The 25,362-nt window shown below is 44.8% G+C and overlaps 1 protein-coding gene across 1 annotated transcript in view; it reads right to left on the reverse strand.

Moving 5' to 3' along the window:
* Window positions 1-4,426: 4,426 nt before the first annotated feature.
* Window positions 4,427-25,362, reverse strand: part of LOC105912887 (protein Dok-7) — a 38,468-nt gene continuing 17,532 nt past the window's right edge. The window contains exons 6-12 of the mRNA XM_012841894.3: window positions 21,852-21,956; window positions 20,767-21,584; window positions 17,641-17,686; window positions 14,974-15,050; window positions 13,860-13,932; window positions 8,109-8,270; window positions 4,427-6,686 (exon numbers count right to left, since the gene is read on the reverse strand). Of these exons, the coding sequence (XP_012697348.2) occupies window positions 6,547-6,686; window positions 8,109-8,270; window positions 13,860-13,932; window positions 14,974-15,050; window positions 17,641-17,686; window positions 20,767-21,584; window positions 21,852-21,956 (1,421 nt within the window). The 3' untranslated portion in view covers window positions 4,427-6,546. The remainder of the gene's footprint in view (window positions 6,687-8,108; window positions 8,271-13,859; window positions 13,933-14,973; window positions 15,051-17,640; window positions 17,687-20,766; window positions 21,585-21,851; window positions 21,957-25,362) is intronic.

Here is a 25,362-nt window from a genome sequence, read left to right on the forward strand (position 1 = left end):
CTAACCCATATAACCTAAAGAGACTGGTTTTTTTCGGACATATTTTGGCCGTGATTTTCTATTCACGTGTTGGAAACATGCTGCACGATTGCAATACGGTCCAAACATGATTCAGTTTTGTGTGCCAAAAGGTCATAGGTCACTGAGGACCTGTTTGTCATTTGGCAAAGCCATACAGCAAAGATCAAGACGATCAAGGGTTACCCCGAGCTACATCTTCAAATGTCACTTCCTGTCCTTCTGTCTGCACTATGTGCATCTCATCTGAGGATACAATTTTGGTAAATCCAAAACTGACCTATTGTTCCGTTCTCTACTGTATTTGTCATCCACACAGTGAAATATCTGTGTCCATCGTAGCAGCTGTATGAAGTAGTTACACACAGTGCTGTAGGGGGGGGGGGGGGGGGGGGGGCTGGTGGGTAGGGGTTCTGCCATGTGCTTTACTCTATGTATGTATGAAACATAAATAAGACATGAACCTCACAAGACACCTTACACAAATTAATGACTTTGTGCTGCATGCTGAGCTATGGATTTAAACCAAGCTGATGAAGAGGGTGAAAGAAAGGTGTGCTGACAGAGATCTGGTCACAGGAACTAGAACTCAATCTGACTGCGTTTGATTTAGCAAAATGAACCCATGCACCTTAACGTGAAACTATAATTTCAGTACCACTTTACTTTTCAGAACTTTTACAGGGAGCCAGTGAACAATGTTTATTATACGGCTATAAAATTCTGTTGATTTGAATGGGCCACCCCAACGTTTGGGGGTCTGATTTCTTTATATTGCCTGCTGCTTAAAATTAATGACAGTTGTCATTGGCAACAGGTTTTGTGCTTCTAATTCACATCTTTCATAGTCCAGTCATTTAACGTAACGGAAAGTCATTGTAACTTCAAGTCAGCAAGTAATGGGTTGCTATGCAACACATCAAGCTTTAAAGTTCTATTTGCGTGAAGAACTATTTTTCTCTGTTTACCACTTTTTATTGGTGTTTTTTGGGTAATCAATACAATTATACAATTACACATCACAAATCTAATGATTATTCCCCTACCCACTAAGACATTTTTTTTCATAGCAGAAAACACGAAACGGCAAAAAAAATCATTAAAAAGAGGTATTTCAGAGGAATGTCTTCTATCGTTTTGGCAAGTAACCGTATAATAAGCGGGCCTGTTCTAACCGTAGGGATATATTTTTCAATAATGACCGCCAGAATATACATTATCCCTTACTTAATAACTACTCATTTTTTGTCCTCGTCACTCTCTCTCTCTTTCTCTTTTCAGCTTTCGGCTACCGACCGAAGATGGGATCTTATTTCTAGGTTGCATTGGATTGTTAAATCGAGTAAGGGGCTGTGTTCAATTCGCAGCCTCTCCTGAATTATACTAGCAGACAGAAGGGCAGCCTATTGAGTGAGGGTCAGGAAGGCCTCTCGCAGGTCCTCTGCTAATATCACAGGATATGGAACAAGTTGAGCAAAAGTATTGCCGGGACCTTTGAGGGCATGTGATTAAGTGAAATTGCATTTGTGCTGGAGACTCCACAAGTCCACAAGAAAGTTGTTCAAAGAGAGAGAGAGGACTTCTTTCTTTGAGTTTGAATTTTTTTTGAGAGAGGAGGATGTTCTTGTCAGCTTTGACAGCAGGGAGTTTCTTTTGTCATTCCAAAGATATTCCAGGCTGCAGTTAAATACGCCAGGATGACAATGGCTTTTCAAAAGCACCAAAAAAAGAAATATGATAATCCATTTTTAACCAAGGCCAAGATATGCTAGCCTCAAGTCAAAGTTCTTCAATGATTTTAGGTGAAAAATCAACTTTCTTTTCTGTCACAAAACAGTAAAAAAAACGTCAAAAAACAGCAATTGTAAAAAGAGAACAATAAAATGCAAGTCTGGCAGAAATGTAAATTTTAGATGCATGAAGTTTGTTTCAAGGATACAATTTAGATACACTCAAAGTTGGCCTCCTCTTGTTGTATGATCACATCTTGTTTAAGCACTGGAAGCTGTGTTTTGGACAGTGGCCATTTAGTTGTGGCAGAAATGTAAATGTAAGTTTCTTTCCAAGTGCAGGTCCAATTTCGGGCACAATCCATACTGGATTAAAAAAGATCTTTTAATCTAAACAACTTTTTACAACTTTTAAACAATCGTTCACTTCCGTATTGGAATATACCTTTCCCCCCTACCTACTGGTGGCCATTTGTGGAGTGAGGTCGAATAAGACTCCTTAAACACACACTGACCTCCAGATCTTTCCCCCTGAGGGCCGTATTAGAGTGCGGGGCGTAAATGTTAGACCTGTCAACTTCATGCCCGTAATGAAAGGACATAGCTTGCACTGAACAAGATGTTTCCCCTCTCACCTCCAGCCTCTGGGCACCACGCTGGGTCTCTCTGGGTGAAAACACCACAAGGGGTTGGGAGGGGGTCTTGTGCTGAAGCAGAGGAGTACGGGTGAACACAGCCGGGTTCTTAGCGAGTGTGTTTTTTTTCATCGGATAAAAAGGTTAACTTTGAGTGAGCTGAAGTCAACTAGTTGGAACTGTTTTCAGTCAACCATTTTGTCATCGGGTCCCTTCTATACTTTCACTATTACAGTACTATTGTAGGGGTAGGAGTGTTTCAATATTTTTCAGAACAAAAGACACTGACTTCACCTTCAAATACAAGTGAGTGAAACTAGTTGGAACTGCATGTTGTCATCATTGATTCCTAGTAGGGTCCCTCAGTGCGTTTAGAAATACTCATACTACTTGTCTGTATCTGTTGAAAAAAGAATATGTTTTAACAACAGAGCAGGTCTGCCCGGCAAGGTGATGAATCGTTTTCTGTTATACTGAGAAAAATCAATAAAAGACAGAAAAGGAGACAGACAACTACTGAGATGTTTGGCAAGAGGGAAAGTGGTCAGACTTGCTCTTAATATCCTATGGTAAACCAGGCAAGGACAATGAAATACTGGATATATGCAAATGTCAAGAGACAACAGCTGAAATAATAACTAAATAATAATAAATGATAAATAACCAGAACACAAAGAGTCAGCTTGTCTGACTTGAGGACAGACTCCTTATGGGTTCTCTGCACTAACCATTAAAGGGTGTTTATACAAGAAGTGCCAGGGCCGGGGGTTAACATAGCGAGTACACACACACACACACACACACACACACACACACACACACACACACACACACACACACACACACACACACACACACACACACACACACACACACACACACACACCTCTGTGTCTTCCGTATCCCTCTGCCCACTCCAGGCTCAGTCACATCAACTGCCTCCACCGATGAGCCCGAGCAGAAATGGCCTCTGGGTAATATTCTACCGTGGGCTTAAGGGGTATCAGCCAACTAGAGTGGAAAGGAAGACGGCGCTCAAGCTGTCCCCAGTGTGTAGTTGTGCGTCTGTGTGTGTGTGTGTGTGTGTGTGTGTGTGTGTGTTTGTGTGTGTTTGAGTGGGTGTGTGTTTGTGTGGGTGTGTGTGTGTGTGTGTTTGTGTGTGTGTGTGTGTGTGTGTGTTTGTGTGTGTAAGAGAGAGGGAAAGAGGGAGAGGGAGCGAGAAAGGGAGAAATGGAGGAAATTGAGTCTGTGGGAGTGGGAGTATGGAGAGGGATTAAGAGAGCAAACATTAAACAGAGATGTTGTCATTAAACTACAGTTGGACACAGGGGGCCAGAGAATCAGGACATCCTGGTAGACAGATGCATTAGATGTCTGTCCAGTGGAATTGATGGGAAGATTGTGTGTGTGCACGTGTGTGTGTGCTTGTGACAGAGAGTAAGAGCCTGTGTGTGTGTGTGTGTGTGTGTGTGTGTGTGTGTGTGTGTGTGTGTGTGTGTGTGTGTGTGTGTGTGCGTGAGATGTGAAAGTCTGATCCACTTGAAAGAAAGTGATGAGAAAGGGAGACAATAATAAGGACAATAATGCTTTAAACCAGTGGTTGATGTCGGAGACATTCCCTGTCCCATTCCCTGTCGCTCTATAATAAATTCAGAAACCCATTTTCGAAAATGTTCTGAAGTGTATTCTGAAATGTTTTCTTACGGACTTCGGAAGACCAACGTCAGAAAAGATCTCCGCCTGCACTGTGCGTTACCCTTGACCATCCACTCTGGCTGTTTTAAAACATACTTTGAGCCAGAGTGGATGGTCAAGGGTAACGCACAGTGTTGTCATTTATACCTTGATATGATCAAGTGTTAAGATCTTGGGTTACATTTTTAAACACCTACAGGCAAAATAGTGCCTTATTGGAAACATGAGGCACTTTATACCTTAAGAATCATAAAGCACTTCTATACCTTGAGAATCTCAAAGACCTTCAGTCATTCCAATACTGTGTGTCTTTGCATGTTGAGTTATAAAAAGTCTGATGGTAAATAAAAAGCACAATAAACTGTTTTATTGGTTTTCTATTTGTTAGAAACAAAATAGTCAAAATTAATATTTCCAAAAATACTGATTTCTTTTTCTCCTGACAAGTACCTGAATATAAATTACAGGGGGATAAAGTAAGACAAGCCTATACATCTAAAAACAAACAAACAAATGAAACACAACACATCCATAGGTATTTACAGCCTCATAGGAAGAAACTAGGTTTTGACAAACAATGGCATTTTCTCAAGGCCCTACTTACAATGCACTTATTTCCATATACATTTACAGATAACAGGAATCCCCAGGTTATGCACTATAATGCTATTAAATGTACTATGCAAACTCATTATAGCACAAGCCTATGTGACATCCGCTGGAGATCCTTCATAAAATACAGCACATGCAATCATCTGCATTAGCAACTAGGAGCATGTTGTTTTTCAGCGTTCTATAGCGCTCATCATTCTATAGAACTCGTTATTCTATAGCACTCACCATTTTATAGAACTCATCATTCTATAGAACTCATTATTCTATAGCGTTCGCCATTCTATAGAACTCATCATTCTATAGCGCTATCTATAATACAGACTGCACAAGCACCCCTGACTGCTAGAACACAGCTGAGTATGGTTTTTCCTATGTCTTCCACAAGTGAGTGAGTGAGTGAGTGTGTGTGTGTGTGTGTGTGTGTGTGTGTGTCTGTGTGTGTGTGTGTGTGTGTGTGTGTGCTGCGCGTGTGTGTGTGCATGCATGCGTGCGTGTGTGTTTGTGTCCGTTGGGGGTGGTCAACCGAATTTCAGTGTTGTTTTTTTTTTTCATTTAGAGCTGAATTATTTATGACTGTTTTCTCAGAGCTGTCAGTGACTGAACCACAGATATCCTATTTCCACCAGAGGTTAAACCTACGCATTGCTAGGATACCCTTCAGGTTCTTTTGTAACTCTCACTACAGACCCTACAAGACTCAACTTTTAAATGGCAAATGTACAATGATGTTAACTATATTGTGATTAATGGATATGATAGATGATCAATTCATTCTTATGGATGTTCTTAAACAGGTTAATGGAGCTCATTTTTGGATTATAACTTCAGTGTAACATCATCAAGGGCAAAAAATACTTCATTCTGGTGTATATGCCTGTAGAAATTATCCTCTTAAAAAGACTTCACTCCAGGGTCTACTCCTTAATGTTTCAGAGCATAATATAAAGTCTACATAACCATCGTGAAATAATAAAATAACACCAAATAGTGATATAGAAATACAGGGTTGGAGGGGCAGAAATTACCTCACCACTACAGAGGGGAGGTTTATCGGAGGTGATGCCCTGTATAATTGAACATGCCATTTTTTCCCGCCCCGAAATGAAATCACAGGCATACTGCATTAGATTAAGGCTCTCAGCGACGAGTTACTGAGGAGTTACAGCTGCGGGGCATCCAGGCCTGGGTGACTCAGCAGCAGTCGGCCATATTCACACCCTCTGCAGACGCAAGACCACTCCCCCCCCCCCCCCCCCCACCCCCCCACCCCCACACAACCTCGTCTAGCTGCTAACATAATGACAACAAACGAGCTGTCACTTAAACACCACTGAATGTGATGGGGATGTGGTGTGTGTGTGTGTGTGCGTGTGTGTGTGTGTGTCCTTGTTTTTGTTTTGGATGGCTGCGCGAAGTGCCAGCAGATTAAATTAATTGGTGGGCGATTTGTATCCTTAAAGACACATATCCCTTAGTGGTCTAAATAGGTTCTCTGGTTTATGTTTAGATGTGAGATAGTTGAGGCGTTGTTGGGGTGCTCAAGCCTAAGAGGGGGCAGGCGTCTATAGTTGGCTCACTTTGTGTAGTCCACAGTCCACCAGTTCTTTAAAGTGGACAAAAGTAGGCTTGAGTCATTCATCTTACTCTCTCTTCCCAGTCAATGTCCCAAGTATATCAGCATTATAATGTCGACCATACCCCTCACAAACCCAAATCACTTCAAACAAGCCAGTCCTCCATTTTCACGACATCCAAAAATGGCCACCTCTCTTGTCCACAAACGCAGTCCACTTTCCAGCCTGTTGTCATGCCAATGATGTCAGGGGTCAAAGGTAAACTTCTCCTGCTCCTCCTCACTGTGGCAGCCCGCCTCTCCGCTTCTGCTCCAGTTTCAGGAGCCCTTCCTCCCGCCCCAGTGCATGCTGGGTCCCCACCTTGTGCGCCGTCTCCGTGGCGGTGATGTCAATCTGGGCGTACTTCGTGGAGCTTCTCCCTGGTGATGTGACAACAAACAACAAACAATAAACGACAAGCGCCATTATCACACTCTATACTGAAACAAAAAAAGCGTGAGGCACTCACGTTTAAGAGGGTCAAGCGACGATGAATAATCCATGCCAAATAAACATAGCACAATAAAACACAAAGGCATCTATGCCTTTGTACTGTAATTAAAAAACAGGCGACGAAAACAAACACCCATAATAATTACCAAGGACCCACCCCCTGTTTGTATGATCCTCCTCTTAATTATCATCACAAAGAAAACAAAAAAAGACTCCTATCCCTTTAGGAGAGCAGAAATATCATTTGCAATCCCGTGACAGGGGGGGGGGGGAGAGCCCAAACAAGTGTTTGAGATGCGACAACGACAGCAATGGTAAACTTGACCCCATTAGGAAGGCGTCTATATCGCAGCATTGTGAGTCAATTGCATGCATTGAGCCGTGGCGTAGCGTAGCCCAGGAGGGAGAGGCGCAGACGCGCGCGGTTGACACGGGAAATTAACCTCCGTCTCCGTCACAGCAGGTGTGAGGGAGCGCCGCAGCCCGGCTATTGGCTTGTTTTTTCGCTTGTTTCTTCTGGCTTCGCTCGCAATTAAGATCTCGCCGTCTCATCCTAGCGTACTCAGCGGACGTGACACCAACACACACGCGACTGGCACTACTGCTGAGGAGGCTTGGACACGTTTCAGTGCGTCGCACTAATGAGTAAAAAACTCAATTACTGCCACTGATAATGTCCTCTGTGCTTCTGGGATCTGATGTAGGCGAAGGCTGGAAGGTTTTTCATTTCTGTTGGCTCGCTGTAGGACAGGAACCGAACAGGACTGAAAAACACTTTGTGCTTTTTGGGAGTCACAACAAAAACTTTAGAAAAAAACACTAAACTAATTGAACAACCTCCTGAGCTCTGCATTTGTAAAAGAGTGCACATTGATCAGTATCCAAATGTCCTCACTGTATTTGTTGTTATTGTTATTGTTTTGGCGCTATATACAAATTCAATTGAATTGAATTGAATTGACTTATTTAAAACACAGGGAGACTATGCACCATTCTGGGGGTAATATAGATAACAGTGAAGTAATTATCTGTACTTTAACATACATTGAAAAATCAATTTCAAGTTGATCCACTTGAAGTTGGTGTCACTTTGGTACTGATAATTTGTTTAAATGACATAACCTGTCTATAATCCTTTACAACATAGTATGCTTTGAGAATCCAAGTTATTAGTAGCTATAACACATTTATGGTTGTTAATATACAGGACATAAGTATGTATCTTATAGACGCGCAGGCTACCAGCATTCAGACAAACAAATATGTTTCGAATGAAGCATGTTATAGACAACTTACAGTAATTTATGATTTATATAATAACAGCTGTTAGTCTGTTATAAGAATCTGACCTCTGACTGATGCACTGGTCTCTTGTAGCTCCAGCTCCATGTAGTTGAGCTGCTTTTTGGACGTGGGGCTCACAGGAATATTAACATAGGTCACTCCGTCTCCGACTCCTCGAGGCCTCTCAGTCACCGTGGAAACATCCGACGGGAACACGAACACACCCCCTGGAAACACAGGAGGAGATAACTGGGATGATAAAAGCTGACGGAGATTAGGCTTGGATCAATTTCCCTCCATAAATGCAGGTGATAAACCACTTATAACAAAAAAAAGCCCAACGAAGAGCCAGCGCTTTAAATTTAGCACACAAATGAATGGAATGTTATCCTGCATAATCTGCTATCATGAGCGGGAAAAATAACAGACTCAGATCAGTTATGCAGAGGACACGGAGCATCACAAAAGACTGCCATCCTCTTGAAGCAGGAATTACAACTTTTGTCCTTGTAATGCTGCACTTAAGATGATGACACCATCTGCTGCAATATCGTGTCCCTTGGCAAGATGCACTGTTTATGGGCAGCATAACTGAGACGGTCGCAGGAAACATCCTGTTGGTGGTGTGCAGTATCTTTACAAGATGGGTAACCCTGACCACTGTCCTATTAGAAGGATCTTCAGCTCAGCGTTTGGGAAGCAGGAAACCATAGAGATTGTGTTATTCACATCCTGCCCTCAGCTCAGCATTTGGGAAGCAGGACACCATAGAGACTGTGTTATTCACAACCTGACTAAACGACCAGAAACGCCACCGATCCTACCCCTCAATCCACACCGCTTTTTACATGAACCATCAAAGTCACACACAGTATCACACACATATTTTCAAAAGAAACCTAATAAAAAAACAGATGTATGGCAGATCAGGTCAGGTCTATTATACCTATAACTCCCTTATTCCTTGTCCCCAACCTACATCTCATTCTTAGTCCACTCGTTAGTCCACCATAGAAGTTTATCCACCACAGAAATCTGTATAAGTCTCATGCACCATAACATCTTCTAGCTATCAATATTCAGACTCAGTATCCTTCTCAGTATACTTCAGAAGTCAGAAGTCAAACAAAAACACGCATCAACTCACAGGAGTAACGGAAAGTCTACTTGAGTATTTATGGTCTCTATTAATTGTACTGTACTGAATGTGCTTCATAATTAACACTGTAGTTAACATGAAAGTCATTTAACATGGTATAATTAACACAAAGTCATATTCTCACTGTCATCTATTCCTGGCACTACACATTCTTCTTAAGGTTGCCTCCTAATTACAGTTCTTCTTAATTACAGTTAACTACTTTTAATTGCACTTAATTACAGTCTACATTTAACACTGTAGCCATATAATACAGTATAGTCTAAATAAAACACGGTAATTTGACTGATATTTTCTTAATGAGGGATATTTCCTGTAACAAGGTATGCAGATCCCCGCCACTATCCTCCATGGTATGATTAGCATCCTTAGCTAACAGGAAGTGTGGCCTGGATGAGCCCATCTGAGTGCAGCCATAATGAGTGCTAATTCTGCATGCTACACTGCTCATCTGATTAGTCACAAAGCCCTGGAACTGGTCACACATAGCTTGACCGCTGGGAGCCCAAGCGAGCGCTAATGCCTTTAAGGAGACATTAGGGGATGGGCAATTGCAGGGAGATGGAGGAATTGAGGGTGGGGGTGGGGTGGGGGTGGGGGGAGGGGGTGGTGGTGGTGGTGGTGCTGGGAATGGGCCAACACCTCTAGAATGGGGAGGGGGGATATAGTCCTTCAGAGAGTGACAGACAGGAAGAGAGAGAGTGAGAGAGAGAGAGAGAGAGAGAGAGAGAAGTGGAGTTGGAGAGTGAAACAGAGAATGAGAGAGGGGACACAGAGGACAAAAAGAAGTGGAGAAAGATGGAGGGATGGAGAGAGGAGGAGAAGCAAGAGAAGCTGGAGGAGGGATAGATGAGAAAAAGAGAAGACAAAAGATGATGAACAAGGACTTCAAATGAAACCACCATAATATGATAGGGAGACAGACAGACATAGAGACAGACAGACAGACAGACAGACAGACAGACAGACAGACAGACAGGTCTATCTATATTCAACAGCTTTTTCCAGTGATGTTTGCCTTAATGTATGACCTCTTGGGGCTACCTTAGTGTGGGATGTAAACAGGAAATGATGCAGAAAACAAACCAGAAATGCAGAAAACTAAGGAGGAGAGAAACAGGGAATATCCAAGAGAGTTTGGAGGGAACAAAACAACAGAGACAACCGAATTTACTCCTCCACAAATTAGATGAGCACATATATGTGCATAATTGTGTGTGTAGATGAGCGCAGTAAATGTGCATGAGTGTGTGTGTAGATGAGCGTAGTATATGTGCATGAGTGTGTGTGTGTGTGTGTGTGTCTGTGTCTGTGAGTGCACACGCATGCATAATATGTAGACAGAGATAATATGAGAGAGAGAGAGAGAGAGAGGGGAGAGAGAGAGAGAGAGAGAGAGAGAGAGAGAGAGAGAGACTAGTTGCTGCACTTTGCATTTTCTCTGAAGGACTACATCAGACCCAGGGCGCTGGTCTGCGGTTAGAGGCAGAACCGTATCCATATGCAGAGAAGATGAGGGGGGAGGAGGGGGGCGACCCAGAGGAGCCTGAGGCCACCTATGTGGCAGGGGGGAGGGGGGGGAGGGGTTGGTGGGCTCTAGGCGCCCGGTTGGGTAGGTGAGTGACGGGAATGGTGTCGGGGGGTGACAGCCGTGACCACAACATGGTCAGGTGTGTGGGCGCGGAGAGAGTGAAGGAGGGAGGTGGGGGGGCGTGGGCAACACCGAAAAAGTGACAAGTGTCCCCTCATCTCAGATCATTCTGGCGACAGAATCAACTTTTCACATAACAACAGTACTCTCTCTCTCTCTCTCACACACTCCTCCCCTGTGTTAGCGTGTAGCTAATTTAGACCCTCTTACACAACCTCGGCTGAGTTATATAATAAAACGAAACAATAAGTGCGAAGACTCTGTCCAGATTTCATGGGTCGGGGGTCTTTGACATAAACACTCTGATACACATCAACATACATACTGTGACCGCTAGAGTCAAGCTTAGACCTCCACCCACAGCTGTTCACACACAGCTACTCACATTCACCATCCCATAATAGACATGTTATGCACACACAAACACAGCAAACACACTGACAATTCCAAACATTCACAATAACAGACACGAACACGGACACACAAAAGAAACAGGAAGTTGTTGTCAGCAAACACAATGAGAGAGGCTCACAAAATACAAATACAAAGTTAAATTGCTACAAAAATATCACTCATGGAATCTACTAACCCAAAGGATTCACTATCAATTTCAAAGCAGACACAAAGGAACGATTTTCTGCCATAAACCCTTCAACTCGTTATTATAATAATACATAGAATAATAAGTAAGGTCAAAATAGCATTTGAAAGGCAAGGACGAAATAAATAAAAACTCAATCTTAAAAATGTATAATACTACAGCTAAGCTTGCAGTTGAAACACTTTCAGATGAAGGTTATTCGTTTTAGGAGTGAAGGAATACAATAAACGTGAGCCTGAATTTCAGTCACACACCCTTCAAACTGTAGAGGGTCAAAACACCTTACAGTTAAAAGCAAAAGTGTATGTAACTTCTATCTAAATGTATGTATATAGGTATGTATGTCTGCATGTATGTATGTATGTATGTATGTATGTATGTATGAATTAATGTATGTATGTATGTATGTATGTATGTATGTATTAATGAATGAATGTATGTAATAATGCATTATGCATGTATTTCAGGTTAAATCTTTAAAGTAATCGATATCATATGTAAGGTGATAAGAGTTGGTGAGTGGTGGTGGATGACTGCAGACACATTAGAGGCCTCTCCTACTGTTTCTCCCTAACTCCCAGAGGCACCTCACATTAGAGGCCTCTCCTACTGTTTCTCCCTAACTCCCAGAGGCACCTCACATTAGAGGCCTCTCCTACTGTTTCTCCCTAACTCCCAGAGGCACTCTGCAGCGAAGGGTCACCCCACCCTCACCTTCCCCTGGCCACGGCATCTGTCTCCTGTCTGCAGACTCGCAAACAAGGGGAGAGGACAGTTACCGAACACATATGGTTGTGTGCACATGTGTCCTGACATGTGTGTGTGTCTGCACACACACACACACACACACACACACACACACACACACACACACACACACACACACACAACACTCTCTCTCTCACACACACACACACACACACACACACATGCACACACACATGTGCATTCACACACTGACACACACTCTCTTGCACTCACAGACACATACATGCACTCACAGACAACCTCTCTCACACACACAAGCACATGCACACAAACAAACACTCCTGGAAAATGCACATGCACAGCCACATACTGTATACATCAGCATGTGAGCACAAATACACAGACACACTCACACACACACACACACACACACACACACACACACACACACACACACACACACACACTCACACACCTGTGTGACTCATACCCTCAACATCTTTCTTATGTCAGACAACCAAAAATACCAAAGCATGGCAATGGAAGGCCTTATCTCTCTTATTCCAGAAAAGATGCATGGTAGTGTAGTGTAGAGAAGACACAACAAGAGAGAGAGAGAGAGAGTAACAAACGGAGCAAAAGGGAGAGAGGCAGAGAAAGAGAGAAAGAGAGAAAGAGCAAAAGAGAGGGAGAGAGAAAGAAAGAGAAGTGACGGAGTAGAGAGTAATAAGAGAAGCCTCAAGTGCCATTATTCCACAGAACGAAAGAGGGTGAAGAGAGGTCAGACACAGAGGAAAAAAGGAGAGGAAAGAGAGGAACAGAGAGAGAGAGAGAGAGAGAGTGTGTGTGTGGTGGACTAAGAGGGAGAGAAAGTGTGTGTGATGGACTGAGAAGGAGAGAGAGTGTGTGTGCTAGACTGAGAAGGAGAGAGCGTGTGTGTGATGGACTGAGAAGGAGAGAGAGTGTGTGTGATAGACGTAGGGGGTGGTACTGAATATGCATAGGAGAAGCCTCATCTGCCATTTAAAAAAAGGGAGGTTGGACCAAGGTCAGAAAGGAAATAAATAAGGAGAGGGACAAACGCAAAGAGTGAGAGAGAGAGAGAGAGTGAGAGAGAGTAAGAGAGAGAGAGAGAGAATTCATTCATGAAAGAATGAATGAGAGAATGAGAGAGAAAGAGCAAGCCAGTGAGTGTGTGGCATACGCTACCTTATCACACGAGAGAGAGAGAGAGAGAGAGAGAGAGAGAGCGAGAGAGCAAGAGCGTGGCATAAGTCGCCTCATCGCACATCTTCAGAGAGAGAGAGAGAGAGAGAGAGAGAGACAGAGAGACAGAGAGAGAGAGAGAGAGAGAGAGCAAGAGCGTGACATAAGTCACCTCATTGCACATCTTCAGAGAGAGAGAGAGAGAGAGAGAGACAGACCGAGAGAGAGAGAGAGAGAGACAGAGAGAGAGAGAGACAGAGAGAGAGAGAGAGAGAGAGAGAGAGGGGCAGCAGAGGAACTTTAATGAAAGGTCATCCAGCATGTTCAATGTTTACTCTGCCTCCTCTCATCCAGACAAAACAACATCTCTCCAGGCAACGGCAACTCATAAACAACAATGTCCGCAACAAGGGGCCCTGATTTGTTTTTGCATTCTTCAATTTTTCCACGGCAAGGAACATGTCAGTGTAAACACGACCAGAAATGCTCACCTTCTAGGTCCATGTGAGGAATTCTTTGCTGTCCATAGCTGCCCATAAGCTCATACTTGCTCTTCTCTTCTACCTGACAATTCAAAGAAAAAACAATAATAAAACCAATACAGTCAATGCAGTTAATTCACCATGTTGGCCAACTGGTTCTCGTTCCTAAGTGTTTCATTTGCAAAGGTTTATCAGGTTTATCATTAAAAAATATTTTTTTTATTAGAATCTGCTATTATTCAAATTGTTGGATATATAATGCTTTCATTTTGCTATTGTTAAACATGACAATTCAAAATGAACAGGCAGGTGATTTTGGCACAAATCCGATTCGAGACCAGTGATAGAGGATTATCTTCATGCAATACAACAACCCCACTGACGTCAAAAATTCTCTGTAAGAAAAATATTTCAACTTTTCGAAGCCTTTAAGTTCAGAAAAGTTCCCCTCATCTTAAATTCATGCCCACGGGCATCCGCCCTGTGGAGTTGAGACAGGATGCTGTGTTTATTAGGAGCTTCCCACATTTCTGTTTACGCCATGTCCAAACTGACCGAGACGTGTCAAAAAGAGGGTGATGGGAGAGAGAGAGAGAGAGAGAGAGAGAGAGAGACATGGTTCACACCATTCTGACAAAGGTCAATGTGCCAAAACATGTTATTTTTTTGACTGCTTTTTAAACGCAGGGGTTGATGGATTCTCCACACTATCCTATGTTTTAGAAATGGCTATTTAATGGTTGGAATCGGATGAAAGATTTTAGATTAATTTTTTTCACGCAACCCAGTCACTTAAATCTTTTGTGGACAAAAGCTTTTAAGTTTGACTCTGAAGACTTAATTATGTTTCCCTCTCTCTCTCTCTCTCTCTCTTTCTCTCTCCCTTCCTTTCCCCCTCTCTCCCCATTCTCCATTTCTCTACACCATCTTACATAAAGTAATGTGAGAACCACAGAGTATTTCCACCCAAGAGGCTTCAGCTTTTAAACTGAAAAACCAAAGCCTTGTATGGGATCAGTGAGCCGTTTGATCAATATGGCACAGAGTGCAAATCCGTGTTTTCATACGCTCCCCACTGCAACGTCGACCGGATTAGAGGTTCCCGCCTCATCATTTTTCCTACCTCCGAACTCCTCTCCGTTGTCCTGGACTCCATGACCTCATATGCCAGGTCAGCTTTGCACCTCTGCTTCTTTTTGTCTGCAGGAGGACGAGAAGAGGAGGAGGAGGAGGAAGAAGAAGAAGAAGAACCACGTGAGAAATACAAAGAAAGACAAGAGAGGAGCTGGAGAAGTGTGGGAGGTGAGGAAGAAGAAGATGGAATAGAGGAAGAAAAGAAACAATGAAGGAAGTGGGAAGAGGAGATTTAATGGGTGCAACAAATATAAAAATGACCTCCTATACATAAGTGTTGAGAGTGGTGGAGGAAACGTCATCAATTTACTCTAATTTGACGTCCACAGGTGTCTTGTTTGGTGGATTGTAGGTCATTTTATATCTCCACCACTAACCCAACTCCTCCCTTAAATGGATGTGGAGGATGGAGGATGGAGGCTTGTGAGGTTCTCCCTGTAGAGTGCACCGAGAGTGGGATGATTTATCGTTGGGCTCCCCATAACGGGAAAAAACTGAGTGAAATCTGATGTTGTTTGGGAAATGCTGTCACCGGTCCCTTCAGTGAGAGGGGGGTAAGTGGCACTCATAAATGAAGCTTTTATTGCATCAGGTCCAGGGAAGGAGCCTTTTCGAGTGGCGGATTTAGACAAGGGACCACGAGCCCAGCCCACAGAAACCCATCTATATTGTTGTTTGCTCCCACTCTTGTTCCTCCACAAACAACATAATAGCTCCCCCCGGTAAGAGACGACCAGCATGGGGCCAATGGAGTGCTGAGGTAATGAATGACATCATTCATCTCTTTAGATTCTGCTTCATCGGGATGCTAGCGAGAGAGCTGAGGATCCACCACCCCCTCAGACGTTCAGACAGCCTCGCTCGCAAAATCGATAGAGTGCCGAAAGACATAGGGAGAGAGAGAGACAGATACAAAGGGGACGGAGAGAGAGGAGTGGAAAGTGTGACACAGAGGCATGGAGAGATGATGGAGAGAAAGAAGAAAGAGAGAGGGAGAGAGAGAGAGAGAAAGAGGAAAGAAAGCAATGATGCAGAGAAAGAGAAGAGAATGAGAGAGAGAGAGAAAGGAAAGAGGACTGAAAAAGAGACTGAGAATGAAATTGATAGGAAAAAGAGAGAGAGATGGAGAAGGAGAGTTTAAAAGGAGAGGATATAGGCACACAGAGTGGGAAGATACTGTGCGTCTCCTTAGAGAGCAGGGTAGAAAGGAAAACAGAAGGAACAGGCATACAAGGATGAAAAAGTCAGAAAATAAAGAAAACGTAAGTAGAACGTCAAAGCAGAAAGCAAGCTGTTATCAACTGTTATTGCGCAAGTAGACAAAAACAACTGATAAGACAAAGAACAGGACAGATGGGAAAAGCAGCTCTATGGAAAGACAGGACAGGGGGAATACCAACAGAGCGGAGTTACTTCCTTTGACAACAGTGTTAGTGAGGAAGTCACAAGCACGAGCAATGAGCATGTCTCTTCCTTACCTTCTTCCACATCCACTGAGCCATTACTGACCTCCTCCGACCGGGCTCCCATCACTGCTGTTATGCCCAGCTCAGAGGGCACCATCACTGTAGTTATGCCCAGCTCAGAAGGCACCATCACTGCTGTTATACCCAGCTCAGAGGGCACCATCACTGCGGTTATGCCCAGCTCAGAAGGCACGTCCTTGGGTTTGTTTTCAGGGGCTCTGCCCCTCTCTCCTCCATGGCCTTCCAGAATGAGGAGCTTCTGGCATGGAGTGTTGCAGCTCTTCCTCCAATCCAGAAGGGCGTCTCCACCTCTTCCCTTCTCTCTCCTGTTCACACCAGTGGCCTTGCAGCCGCCACGCTCTCCTCTACAGCACTGGAGGCAGTTCTCATATATGATTGTGTCTTTCCAGCTTTGAGATGGTTTATGCTTACCACTACCAGAGCAAGTGGTGGGTGAGGCCTTTGATATAAGGGCTGAGGCCATTGGTTCGTAACCATTGTGACTGCTTGTTCTAGAACCAGATGATGCTCCGATGTTGTAGTGTTCCAACAGGTCAGACAGATGGGTAAGGTATCCATGTTTTTGTGGGTTTCTATTGTGTGTTGATGGAGCTGTCAGAGGCAGCTTCTCTTGTCCAGGATTGGTGGATCCAGGTGTGGGTGTGGTCTCCAAAGCCGTTCTGTGATAGGCTTCCTGGTCAGCGGTGACTGATTGCTCACTGGCTCTCTGACCTGCTGGGTGAATATCTGAAGTTCTGAGAAAACTTATCCGAGATCAAGAGAAAGACTTTCTCCACAAAGTGCATTCAGGCATTAGACTACACAGCTTCTTCAAGTGGTTGGAGTGATTCATCTTCACCTCGACGTTACAGAGTTTTTTTTAACAACGTTTACAAGACGACTCACAAGTGGGATTAATAGCAGACAGTCACAGAACATTTCATTGACAATAACACGAGGAACGGCCTAGAACATTCAACACATATTTCTCGCCTCGCTCGGTTAGTTCATTAGCTGACGAAACTGAGAAAGCCGGATGAAATGACGAAGACAAAAACTCAGGCTTGCAGACACATCTGTAATTGCAGTGCATGAATCCTCAGAGGAACAGAAGCAGACAGCGTGCATTAATATGTAAATTTGAGGTGTAGTGATATTAGTTTCCAAGTGACAGGTTCTTGGCGTCTTACCTGGCACCAGTGGGACAGATGGCACCGCAGGAGCAAGTGGCGCCCCCTGTGGGAGAACAAAGGCATTAGCTGGCATCGATGGAAACGTACAAAATCTGAGGTTTTGATTTGGTACGGTTTAACTCCATCACACATAGGCCAGGTAAATAAATAAAATAATAAAGTCTTAAACTCAATTACCGTGAGACTGAATAAGGAAATGAGCCACTCTTTTCTCTCAGTGTGGATTACTGTCATGTACGAAATTACATTCACATGGGAATGTTGGTAATTAATAGAGACTGTCATTTCTCAAACCGAACTCTTTCTTTTTGCCAAGGGCATTAGGAAAATATGTCATATTCACAATATTCACAAGACTACACATCCAGAGATCTGCAATGGCTTTTCATTTTCTGTGTGAAATTATTACATTCATCAATTCAAATATGTTGCCATTAAAGATGCTAGTCTCCTCCAAACATGGCTCTTCTCACTCTTCTCACTGTGGTTTGAGCTTTCACATGAAAATCTCATCCAGCATACAACACTGATTTTCAATCTCAACTCAAGGGAATCCACAAGGTTCGATCTTGGTAGGGCAACCCCTGCCCACACTTCAAAGAGAGACTGTGAAGTGCTCCAGTCTTCCCCTCCACACACACATCCACAAGCTCAACGAGAACTACTGCAAGACCTGAGGCGTATGGGTTCGGATCCAGCTGCTGTGCTAAGCCATGGTTTCACAGTAACATGAAATGAAGTTAAAAATAAGTGAGTAAAAAATTGAAAATAAAATGTCTTCCAACACATGGCCTCTGTGTACTGAGGCTTGAGAAGCCTGATATTTATATTTTACCTTTACTCTTCTTATTAAAACAGGAGTCTACTGAGAGCAAGACATGGAAAAATCCATGCTCACATAACAATAAGCCTCCAGATGTAAATACCACCTTCAAATTAAGTCTCACACACACACACACACACACACACACGCACGCAGGCACGCACACACACACACACATACGTGCACGCACACACACAAACATATTTCCCTCCTATCTACACACACACGCACACACTACCAGCAACAATGGCCAGCCTAAAGTCCTTCAGGATGCTGTTAGAACTGCAGTTTTACACACCCCATGTTTCCATGCACTCTCACACTGATAGACCCATATCCTATAATCTACACCCATTAAACAACCAGCATTTAAATGGACCAGCCAGCTGCTGGTCCGCTGCTTTGTGTGTGCCTTCCAGCAACCAATTAGTACTAAAGAGCAGTCACTAGACATATGCCCGCCTCCCTTACTACTTAAAAGTAAAAGTTCCAATCCGTTCCAAAGCTTAGTTGCCTTTCTTGGAAGGACGTCAGAAAGTCTCCCCACTCTCAGTGTCTCAACTCTCAGGGCACGGGCAACTTGGTAAACAGGGACGTGGGAGTTTAGGACAGCCATTTTGTACAGAGGAAGGGCTTAAGATGTCTGGCGGGAGCTTCCCCTAATGCTCGATTTAATCCTGCAGCCAAACACACACACACACACACACACACACACAGCATCTATCCCAGCTATATGCTGGGAGTGGATGGGTTCAGTCAGGGTGTAGAGCTACTACTGTGTATGTCCACCATATTTGTTCTGCTTTCCCAGGGCCTCGATAAAGAACTGAAGTGTATGTGCTTCTTGTGAGATATGAACCCAGTCAGGCTACCAGAACAAATATCACTGTAGGTCTGCAGTGAAGCAGACACTAACACACATACAAACACACACACACACACACACACACACACACACACACACACACACACACACACACACACACACACACACACACACACACACACACACACACACACACACAGCCCAGAGAAGCAGGCATACACCCACACACATCCCAGAGAAATGAGTGCACATACACACACATCCACCCCCACACATCCCGGAATACGGGAGTGCACACACACACACACACACACACACACACACACACACACACACACACACACACACACACACACACACACACACACACACACACACACACACACACACACACACACACACACACACACACACACACACACACACACACACACACACACACATACATACACACACACAGCTTCACAGGAACCCATATTCCATATCCATCTGACTAACTATGTAATTGTCTGTCAGTCAGATGTGTTTATCTGTCTGACCCTGACCTGCTCCAGGGCAAGCTGCTATCTTACCCAATGTGTGAAGTGCTACACAAGATCAAAGTGTCTCCGTCTGTGCCTCATCACAGTCTAAAACAACTTCATTTTTATGAGGCAACAAGAGGAAGACGGAAGAGGAAGAGGAAAAAACGGCACAAATACAATTCATTGAGACTCATTACATCATGTATCTTTTGAACACGCTAATCCCATCTGGTTTCATAGCTTTGATATCTAAACTTCAGTTGAATCTTCAGGGGGATTATTTCTCTATTAAGAAGACCGTGCTAGTTCTTATTCATTCCAATCAGCTACTGTACTTACAAACCTTGATGGACGGCTTTTGAAATGAAACGTTTGAAGAATTCCCCCGTTCAACACATATTAACGTGATCTGATGAGTCAGGCAAAAGGAAGAATTCGAAAAGCAGCGGCTCAACTATCAGCTCCACATCCTGCCTTCTCATCCAAACAAACCTTCAGAATGAATTAGATGAGTAGCTAGAGGAGGTCCTGCTTGAATGTCAGTTTAATTGCATCAGACTTGCTGGGAGGTGGAGATGTACGCAATGTGGTGGGCAATTTCAAAAAAGGGCTTCCATTACAAAATCTAGTAAATAAACCCCCCTCCAAAAAATAAATATCTGTCATAACAAAGAAGTTTGGTCTCTCTCTGGAGAACAAGCAGAGGAGACCTTGATCCCTGGGGAAAAAGGAAGCCAGTCACATCTGAGGGTGGGGGGGAGTGGAGGGAAAAGGTCAACACTGTTACTCAGGTTAAATGTCTTTCTTCAAAAACAGAAACGCTTCTCAAAGGAAGGAATATATGAGCTTAATGACACAGAAAAGCAGTAGCGCACCGCACCACAGAGAGGGGGGAGAGGGGGAAGAGGGGGGGGGGGGGGGGGGGGGGGGGGGGGGGGGCTCTATGGTACCTTCAGGCCGCCACAGATGGAGCAGGCTGTGTAAATGGCCCTTGGGGTGCAGATTTGACACACTTCTGCCCGTTCATCACCAGGGGGCGCCACTTCGCTGCTGCTGCCCCGCGAGAGTCGCCCAGGGGCTGCTGCCGTGACTTGGGATGCCTCAGAGTCCTTAGATGCCTCAGCCAGGGCAGTGGTGCCAGGATGGTCCTCTGAGCCGCTGCTGGCGCCCTTATCCGAGCCCTTGGCAGTGCCAGGCGGGTGCAGGAGGCTCCTGGGCGTGTCGTACAGGTACCGCAGCAATGAGGGTACCTGGTACTCATGCCCCGGGCACGGCGGGCACGTGCAGAGGGTCCGTTCAGCAGGGGCAGTGGCGGTGAGGGGCAGCGGGGGCGGCGGCAAGCTGAGGACGGAGCCGAAGTCGTCGCCGGTGCCGGAGCCCCCCGTGGCGTCCAGGCTGCTGGTGTAGGAGGAGAAGCTTCCGGAATAAGAGGAGTGGCTTCCCGTGGCGATGCCGCTGTCCGAGGAGCTCTGGCGACCAATCTCCTGTAGCCGCCGCGAGCGCGTCGGTTTGGAGGAGGCGGCATTAGTGGGTAGCCTGGCTCCACCCCCGAGGGCGACGGGCAGCTTCTCATCCACCAGTAGCGGGACACTCTTGGCCCCTGATTGGCTGGCAGCCTCGGCGGGGGCGGTGCTCGAGGTGGGATCGGCCCACATGGCTAAACGGCTGCCAATGCTGCTGTCTGATTGGCTGGTGTCGGAGGTGTCGGAGGATCCAGAGATGCTCCGGTCGTCTCCCGCCACTGAGGTGCTATAACTGGAGGTGGAAGCTTCAAGAACAAACAAACAAACAACAAAAGAGAAAGAGGGAATGAGAAAGGAAGCCAGAGAGAGGGAGGGAGGAAGGGAAGGAGAGAGACAGAGAAAGAGAGAGAGAGGGAGGGAGGGAGAGAGAGGGAAAGAGAGAGAGGGAGTGGGAGAGGGAGGGAGAGAGAAGGAAAGAAAATATGATGAAAACATTTTAAGAAATGCATGGAATTCTGTGTGTGTGTGTGTGTGTGTGTGTGTGTGTGTGTGTGTATGATAGACAGAAATACCTGCACTGATGTGACTACAGTGGGACAGCATGCTGAGCCTCTTCTCTAGTTCCTGAGCATCATGGTTGAGTCTCTCCTCAATGGAGGCGGGACTGACATTAGGGTCTGTGGAGGGAGAGAGAGAGAGCAAGAGAGAGACATGAAGAGAGAGAGAGAGAGAGAGAGGAAGAGAGAGAGAGAGAGAGAGAAAGAAAGAGAGAGAGAGCAAGAGAGAGAGACGAAGAGAGAGAGAGAGAGAGAGAGAGAGGAAGAGAGAGAGAGAGAGTAAGTACAGTAGAAAGATAGAAAGAGAGTGAAAGCGTGAGGAGGAATGAGAATAGGGGAATGAAGAAAAGAGAGAGAGAGAGAGAGAGAGAGAGGGAGAGAAAGAGAGAGACCATTTGTATTAGATAGATGCATGGGCATGTGGCCCAAGGTTGTGATCCTCTTTTTAAACACAAGATTGTTTGGCTGCGTCTGACGACAAGAGACAGAGAGGGGAACAACACCACAGACGTCACCCATCTGGTCCTCCAGGAAGTTTACTGTTGTGTTGAGAGAAGTGTTTGGAGACAAACCGATATTTAGATGGTAGTAAGTCAGCAACAGACAGATCCAACCTATACCTCCCTACCCACCTACCTACCTACCCCCCTACCTACTAGTGTGTCAAATACATTTCAAGGGTTTGAGGAAGACATTAGCTAATATCTGTCATCTTGATGTTAGCTAACTGCAGTGTGATATATAATCAGTTGCAGTGCGTATCAAGTATGAGCCATATGGCATTCCAAATATTAGTGCCAAAGCCACTGGAGTATGTAATTAAACATGAAAATTGAATACAAAGTAAAAAAAAATAGGGGTTGGAATAAAGATTTCATGCTACCAAATTCCGCTATTTGCCCTTTTCTCTACGAGCTGTGACTGATGATCCTACTTTTTCTAAAGTTCCAGTTTCAAAGTGATTGGCACAACATGACATTTTTTTTAAAAGATCCAGTTTCAAAGTGGTTGGCACAACGTGCCGTTTTTCAAAAGATCCAGTTTCAAAGTGATTGGCACAACATACCGTTTTCCCCCCATGCCAGTGCTGTATGCATCCTGGTTGGCACACTGCTGAATAACCTGATTACATTATTCCTGCTAATGCCATCGACTCCACTCTTGCCAACTTCAGATCACCTGATACCTGCATACCCGACACACACACATACTTTGTCTTTTTCATACACACAGAACACCTCATCTGCGTCTCATTTTCAGAGGACACAAAAAGAACCCCTCGGTCTGTCTCAGAGGCATCTAGACAAAGGAGGTGGACTTCATCTCCCCCGTCTCTCGTGACAAGAAAACAGACGGTTCCTGGCAACCTCTATTAGGTGATCACAGCAGTGCTCGAGCTGAATAATAAGAGGAGAAAAACCATCCATCTCCTTTAGGAGTCTGTGAAGTCTCTGTCACTCGCTGATGCAGAGATACATTTTGTACTCTACTAGCATGTGTGATGAAGGGGGGAGGTGACAGAGGGACCTAAAGTTCTTTTCAAAGGTGAAAAAAAAAACGCTGATATGATTCTCCCCACATGCACATCTGTTATAGCCAATGGTTTGTTTGTAAACCTCCACATTTGTTGCAGACTCTCCTTACTTTGTTAATAATCCCGACAGCCAAAAGTGTGGTGATTGCACCAATGTGATAATGGCTGCCAGAGTATCATCTAGGAGAGTACTACATCCTGGTGTTGATGCTAGTCTGATTATCTGATTATCTGATTATCGAAAAATGCATATAATCTATTCTGAATGCACAAATATACACATATATCTATACTCTCATACACACATGTATATATATATATATATATATATATATATATATATATATATACTGTATGTGTGTGTGTGTGTCTCTCTGTGTGTGTGTATGTGTGTGTGAAGCACATACAGCATATACAGGATACACAACAGAACTAGCAATTGCAAACTGGTGTAGCGCCCCCTATTTGTAGAGTTGTGCAGTGCAGGATGAGCTGTCGACTTCCATCAGGGGAGACTGGGGGGAGAAGGGGAAAGGCAGGATCATAGTGAAACACCTCTCTGTATGTCTAGCACTTTTCCAGCTATTTATAGCCCTGAGGGTCCATGTGATCCAGATGGAATGCATTCGGGAGTTTAGCTGGGGCCGGTGGGGTGAGAAAGCTAGGAAGATGCACCTTCAGCTAAAGTCACAGGACTCCAGTGACAGCTGTTAGCAAGATACGCTAACGTGTTAGCTATGCTAACACAAAATGTGTACATTTCCAATGGGTTACCGCTCCTAATAACATCGCTTGGCTTTCACGTGGAGGAAACTGGGGAAATGGTTGTTGGGGAGTTGCAATCTAAATTAACAGCTAACACAAAATGTGTAAATGTCCTGTCTCCTCATAACTTCCTTTTGGTTTCACCAGAGAAGCTGGGGAATGGTTACTGGGCAGTTGCCCTTATTTGATGCCCCCCCCCCCAGCTGCGAGTAAATAAGTTCAACAGGATTAGCGTGCGCGCTAAAGCCACTGGAGTTAGCCCATGCGGTCAGAAGTAAGACAGGCAGGATCCCGATCAATGGAAAAGCTATCCAACATCTGCCGCAGATTTAGCTTCTTGTCAGCAAGTGGCCTGAACTTGAAGGTGGGGACCAAGGTCTGATTACAGGGAAGCAAGGCCTGCTGTGGGTGTGGGGAGGATAGAGAGAGATACGGAGGGGGAGAGAGGGAGGCGGGGGGCAGAGAGAGAGAGAGAGGGAAAGCTTGGGTAAAGGAAAAATTGATGAGCTAAAGAGAGAGTGGGCTGTGGCTGTGAATGTATGTGTGTGAGGGAGAGAGAGAGAGTAAGAGAGAGAGAGCAAAAAAGGGAAGTAAGTGAATAAAAAGTGAGGAATGAATAACAGAATGTGTGTGTGTGTGTGTGTGTGTGTGTGAGAGAGAGAGCATATTTGCTTTCCTGTGTATGTGGGTGTGTGAATGTGTGTGTGTCTGTACAGTGTGTGTGTGACCATACCTGGCATGCATGAGTGTGTCTCTGAATGTGTGTGTGTGTGTTTATGTGTCTGCATATGCCTAGTGTATGTGTGTCAATGTGTGTGTGTGGGAGTGTGTGTGTGTGTGTGTGTGTGTGCCTTGCTGGAGCAGAGCAGAGTAGAGGGATGAGGTTACTAACATTCTCTGAGTGATTAAGAGGCTTCATGGGCCCAGCAGCGTGAACTCTGACCTCCCAACTGCCCCCCCCCTCCCCCCACCACCACCACCACCACCGCTGCATTGCCCCTGCTATTTATTCCCCCGCCCCGATTAAGAATAGGCCACCACCGGCCCCTGCGATTGGTCCAGGGGTACGTGTGAAAACGGCAATACCCACCGTCGTGCTCGCTCAGCTGTCCGCGTGCGCCGTGCTCGTTAGCCGAGAAAGGGGTCGCCACAGCGACGGCAGCCAAGTCGGCCGGCGACAGACACACGCAGCCACTCGTTATGTCCATCAAGCGTGCGCGGTTGGCT

This window comes from Clupea harengus, chromosome 18 (assembly GCF_900700415.2).
Source record: "Clupea harengus chromosome 18, Ch_v2.0.2, whole genome shotgun sequence".
In the NCBI taxonomy this organism is placed as follows: Eukaryota; Metazoa; Chordata; class Actinopteri; order Clupeiformes; family Clupeidae; genus Clupea; species Clupea harengus.